We start from the raw sequence: 6,186 nt of genomic DNA, 5'->3' as shown, positions 1-6,186 counted from the left end.
GGCCACTGCACTCCAGCCTGGGTGACAGAGCAAGACTTCGTCTCAAAAAAAAAAAAAAAAAAAAAATTTCTCTGTCTACCTTCCTTTCATTTGACTTGAGTTAAACTTCTAGTGGCTATGAGTTGCTGTAATTCTAGCTTCTCAATATTTCATATATTTGTAGCCACTATTTCTGTATCGGAACAGATGTCTCTGCCTTCGGTCAGTCCAGCATACATGATGGCCAGATTTAATACTTAAAATTCAAATTGTCATGCCTGTAATCTCAGCACTTTGGGAGGCCGAGGCGGGTGGATCACCTGAAGTCAGGAGTTCGAGACCAGCCTGGCCAACATGGCAAAACCCCATCTCTACTAAAAATTGCAGTGAGCCAAGATCGTGCCACTTCACTCCAGCCTGGGCAACAGAGCAAGATGCCATCTCAAAAAAAAAAAAAAAAAAAATTCAAATTGGATTCTGCTACCTCTCTTCTTAAAAAAGGTCTAGTAGGCCAGGCATAGTGGCTCACGCCTATAATCCCAGCACTCTGGGTAGCCAAGGCGGGCAGATTGCTTGAGTCCAGGAGTTCAAGACCAGCCTGGGCAACATAGCAAAACCTCATCTCTACTAAAAATACAAAAAATTATCTGGGAGTGGTGGCACACACCTGTAGTCCCAGGTACTCAGGAGGCTGCAGTGGGAGAATCTACTGAGCCTAGGAGGTCGAGGCTGCAGTGAGCTGAGATCGTGCCACTGCACTCCAGCCTGGGCACCCACAGTGAGACCCTGTCTCAAAAAAAAAAAAAATGTGTAGTGTCCGCCAGGGGTGGTGGCTCACACTTGCAATCCCATCACTTTGGGAGGCCGAGGTGGGAAGATCACTTGAGACCAGGTGTTTGAGACCAGCCTGGGCAACATAACGAGACCTTGTCTCTACAAAATAATTTTAAAACAGCTGGGCACGGTGGCACATGCCTCTAGTCCTAGCTACTTGGGAGGCCAAGGTGGGAGGATCACTTGAGCCTGGGAGGTCAAGGCTATAGTGAGCCATGATCATGCCAAGAGAGTAAGACTCTGTCTCTTTAAAAAAAAAAAAAAAAAAAAAGTCTAGTGTCTTCCCACCCACTCCTTTACTTGGCATTTGAGATATTACCAGCCACTTCCTCCACAAATCTCTTCCTGCGAGCACTGTTCACTTCACACAACCTGGCCTCCAAACCCTGTGCCTTTCTATCTGCCTTTCCCCTTCTCCCCATAGCATCCTCCCCCTTATCCTTACAGACCCCCTCTTGTGTTGGTTTTGAGTCTTTCCTGATGTCTCAAGCCAAGCACTGCTGTGGCTTGTCTCTCACCCACTCTGAACTTCTTGAAGCTGAGGACCGTATCAGATTCAATTTGGTCTACTCAAGATCTAGCTCTGAACATGGTGGGTGCGTAAGAAATATTTGCTGAATAAATAGATGTCCCAGGTCCTTGGACATTGTGATTGAGTTAATGAGGAGCCCAAACGAGAAGGGCATTATGGAAAATCTGCAGGTGCACTGGCTCCAGTCCCTGCCTTGTCACCCCAGCAGTCTCCCTTTTGTTATGACCCTTTTGCCTCCTTGAGCAGTTTGGGGGGGCAGTGGCTGTCCCGTCCCCCATCTGGCCCACCCTGGCTCCTCCGGCATGTGGTGCACTGGGAGTACCAAGGAAAAGTCCCGCCCTACCCTCCCCATGAACCCTAAACCTGCCTGGCTGGCGTCCTAGCTCACGGGCCCTTCATCAGGTCTACAGTCTACATTTTGTTCTCATCTGCCACCCATTTGTTTTGTTGCCACAGACTTGGGGACAGAGAGCGTCAGTGGCACCCTCAGTTCACTCCAGCAATGTAATCCCCGTGACAGCTTTGACATGTTTGCCCAGACGAGAGGAAACTCCTTGGCTGAGCAGCGCAAGACGTATGTGGGGCCCCTTCTTGTGGCTTTCTAAAGATATTGGGGGGATTGACCCATGCCTGGTCACAGGCCAGCACAAAAAGTCATTTATTTACCATGTCCAGGACTGCCAGGAACTTTAAAGCATGGCTGTAAGGACTCGGCATTAGATGCAGATACTGAATTAACACCAACTGCCCACTGCCCCCTCCCCCCACACAAACTCTCCTGCCCTTGGGGTTGGTTGGACTAGGATTTCTCCTGTCAGTTGTAAGAGACCGCTTTTCTCTTTCTTCCCTATGCTGCTGCTGCTGCAGACACCACCCCTCATCCACAGGAGAAGCTTGGAAGCAGGAGGGTGCAGCCATGCAGGGTGAACCCATTCCTTACAGCAAGATTTTCCTGACTAAAATAAGTGGTCAGGGCAGAGGCTCCTCTGATAGCAGCTCTGGCTAGGATCAGCCATCTGGAATTCAGGGAGTTGATTCCAAAAGAGAGAATCCCCTGTATCTCAGGGAGGTGCTGTACATGTTTTGAGCTTTCTGTTCAGCCTAAAGGCGGGTGAGACACACTCTTTCCCACCTTTCCCAGGGACCCAGCATCTTGGTGCACTCAGCACCCTGAGTCCTGCTTGGGACTCAGCGGGGTAAGCAAAAACCCAAGGTCCCATGTACCTTTCACCAGCGAAAGTTGCTTGTAAAACAGATATAGCTAAAGGAGTCAGGGAGTGGAGGAAGACCTCCCCTAATCAGTGACAGTCCCAGGTCCCAGAGACTACCTTCCCTGTCAAATGCCACTGAGGCTGCTGCTTTTAAAATAAGAATTAATGTTACTTTGTGTTTATCTGGTCTTCCCTTTGAGGAGTATTAGGGCACTTTGGACACCCTGACATTGAGCTTCAGAGATGCTCAGTATTGTTACTCAAGACAGGGATATTTAGGTGCACAAAATCTAAGATCGCAGAGATTAGTGGCTCAGCCTGAGCTAGGACCCAGGCCTCCTAGCATCCACTGCAGGGAGACAGACAACATGAGCCCTTAGCCTCTGCTCAATGTCAAGGTCTCAGGAAATGTTTTTCCAAGGACATCTGAGGAAGACCATAGGACAGAAGTGATTACAAGCCCTCCATGACCACTGGAGGAAAATTAACTCTGCTCGTGCTGCTTCTTCATCTCCAGGGTAACCTATGAGGATCCTCAGGCTGTTGGAGGACTTGCTTCTGCCCTAGACAGTCGAAAACAGAGCTCAGAAGGGGTAGGTCTTTAACCCTGTGTTTTTGCCTGGAGTCTTCTGGAGGGAAAGCCAGGTGGTTTGGCAAAGCTGGCTGGGTAATTCAGCAGAAACTGGCTTGCACAGGGGGCAGATACACCCCAGGGGAGAGACCCGTGGAACCCAGGTAGTGCCTCATTGAGTCTTCACCTCACCCTGTGAGGTGATGCCACACATGAAATTCCCAATTCACCCAGGAGGAAACAGTCCCAGGGAGGTGGGAGACAGGCTGAGACACCCAGAGAGCAGACAGCAAGCCAGGGTTCGAATCCTAGGAGTGTCCAGCTCCAGAACACCTGCTCGTCCTACCACAGTGGCCCCAAGTTCTCCAGGCACAAGTCTCCTATGGTCACCTGTTACAGTGTCCCAGGGTGGTGGTCAGTGCCCTGATAAAACCATGGCCTGCACCAGGAGGGACAATGCTGACCCGGGCCACATCTCTGATGGCCATTTGCTGCTGGCCTAGCAGAGCAGTACCAACCCCATTAGAAGGCACTCGAGAGCCAGCGTTTGTTTACAGAGCTGGCATAGTTGGGTGGTGGCTGGGACGGTGTTCTGTGGCGGTGAGGGGGTGCAGCACAGTGAAGTGGAGGGAATGGTATGTGTTTGGGCCCCCCAAAACATAGCCATGCTTTCTGTACAATTTCAGATTACTAAAGGGGAAAGGATGTGTGTCTTAATGCTTCTCATGATATTTTTCTTTTTGCCTAACTAAGAAATGCGTATGGATGCATGTCTGTTTGCAGGGGCAGGGAGGAGGAGGGCCCTTGGAATAGCTGCCCACAACAGCTGGAAGTCCTGTCTGGGTCCCCCAGCTGGGCTAGAGAGGGCAGTGATCATCTGTCCACTGGACAGGAAGATTTGCAAAGGGCTGTTTGCTTCCTGGGTACCAATTTTTAGCCTTCTAAAGTCCTTGTCCAGTGAACCCAGGCAGGCAGCAGTGCTGGTTTCCAGGGGATGCTCCTTCTTGGGGGAAGGGACTCCCTCATCCATGCTGGCCTTTGCCTGGTGGATCTGAGGGCATGCATCCCTCTGCACTGGTCACCAGAGGGCGCAGAAGAGTCAGCTGGCTGCCTTGGGTCCTCAGTGCCCTGCTTTTCCACAGGAGTGGGCAGTGCCACCTGAACCCCTGAGACTGGGACACCCAAAATCAATGCAGTGCTCATGGCTCTGATTCTCCCATTACTTAGAATGTCCTCCCACCTGCCCCCAGGGTGGGCATTAGAGAGCCCAGCTAGGGGCCTACCAGGATACTGCCTGGTGAGGACATCCCCTTGTGCTGGCCAACCCTGGCTTGCACTGGGAGCAGCCCTGTTGTGTCCCTACGAGACTGACCTCATTTGTCCCTCACTCTGGCTCCAGGGCCTGCTTTGTCCATGCCAGGGCGTGTCCTGCTGCACCCCTGCCATTATCGGTGCCCAGGCCTGGGTCTGAGCCCAGGAGATGTGAGTGACTTCCTGCCCTTCGCCCTTTGCGTGTGTGGCTTGGACTAGCTCCCCGTTTTCAAAGGTCCCAATGACTCCAGCAGGTTTTCCACCCAGTGGTAGACAGATTGCTTTTTTTTTTTTTTTTTGAGATGGAGTCTCGCTCTATCGCCCAGGCTGGAGTGCAGTGACATGATCTTGGCTCACTGCAGCCTTCATCTTCCAGGTTCAAGCTATTCTCCTGCCTTAACCTCTTGAGTAGCTGGTATTACAGGTGCCCACCACTACACCCGGCTAATTATGTTTAGTAGAGACAGGTTTTCACTATGTTGGCCAGGCTGGTCTTGAACTCCTGACCTCAGGCACTCCGCCTGTCTTGGCCTCCCAAAGTGCTAGGATTACAGGTGTGAGCCACTGCACCCAGCCATCAGATTGCTTTTCATGTTTACTGCTCAATGGGGTGATGCCATGGCCACAGCCTCAGCAATACAGGGCAGCAGAGCATGTGGGCTGTGTGTGTCTACACATATTCTTGCCCACCCGCAGCATTTCAGGTTACCTTGTCCCATCCCAAGCCATACTGACCTAGAAATGAAAACAAGGCCAAGGGAGAACTTAAGAACACAATAGAAAAGGGGAAGGCTGGGCGCGGTGGCTCATGCCTGTAATCCCAGCAGTTTGGGAGGCTGAGGCGGGCAGATCACCTGAGGTTGGGAGTTCGAGACCAGCCTGACCAACATGGAGAAACCCCATCTCTACTAAAAATACAAAATTAGCTGGGCATGGTGGCGCATGCCTGTAATCCCAGCTACTCAGGAGGCTGAGGCAGGAGAATTGCTTGAACCCGGGAGGCGGAGGTTGCGGTGAGCTGAGATCATGCCATTGCACTCCAGCCCGGGCAAGAAGAGTGAAACTCCATCTCAAAAATAAAATAAATAAATAAATAAATAAATAAATAAAGGGAAGAAACTTATGTAGCCACACCTCCACAAATCAAATCCAACCAAGTCAGTCAAGAAAAGGTCATCCCAGGGCTGGGCGCAGTGGCTCACACCTGTAATCCCAGCACTTTGGGAGGCTGAGGTGGGAGCTGAAGACCAGCCTGGCCAAGATGGTGAAACCCTGTCTCTAATAAAAATACAAAAATCAGGGCTGGGCACAGTGGCTCATGCCTGTAATCTCAGCACTTTGAGAGGCTGAGGTGGGTGGATCACAAGGTCAGGAGATCAAGACTATCCTGGCCAACATGGTGAAACCCCGTCTCTACTAAAAATACAAAAATTAGCTGGGTGTGGCAGCATGTGCCTGTAATCCCAGCTACTTGGGAGACTGAGGCAGGAGACTCTCTTGAACCTGGGAGGCAGAGGTTGCAGTGAGCTGAGATTGTGCCACTGCACTCCAGCCTGGCGTCAGAGCTAGACTCTGTCTCAAAAAAAAAAAAAATTAGCCAGGTGTGGTGGCGGGCACCTGTAATCCCAGCCACTTGGGAGGCTGAGGCAGAGAATTGCTTGAATCCAGGAGGCGGAAGTCGCAGTGAGCTGAGATCGCACCACTGCACTCCACGCTGGGCGGACAGAGCGAGACTCCATCTCGGAAAA

The 6,186-nt window shown here is 51.3% G+C and overlaps 1 protein-coding gene across 6 annotated transcripts in view; it reads left to right on the top strand.

The window, feature by feature from the left end:
* Window positions 1-6,186, top strand: part of TOM1L2 (target of myb1-like 2 (chicken)) — a 158,616-nt gene that overhangs the window by 134,942 nt on the left and 17,488 nt on the right. For all 6 annotated transcript variants that reach the window (XM_011975272.1, XM_011975270.1, XM_011975271.1 and 3 more), the window contains 2 exons: window positions 1,802-1,919; window positions 3,074-3,149. In XM_011975272.1, the coding sequence (XP_011830662.1) occupies window positions 1,802-1,919; window positions 3,074-3,149 (194 nt within the window). The remainder of the gene's footprint in view (window positions 1-1,801; window positions 1,920-3,073; window positions 3,150-6,186) is intronic.

This window comes from Mandrillus leucophaeus, unplaced genomic scaffold, assembly GCF_000951045.1.
Source record: "Mandrillus leucophaeus isolate KB7577 unplaced genomic scaffold, Mleu.le_1.0 Scaffold153, whole genome shotgun sequence".
Classification (NCBI taxonomy): domain Eukaryota; kingdom Metazoa; phylum Chordata; class Mammalia; order Primates; family Cercopithecidae; genus Mandrillus; species Mandrillus leucophaeus.
Note: the sequence above shows the minus strand (reverse complement) of the source record. Positions and strands in the feature narration are given on the sequence as shown.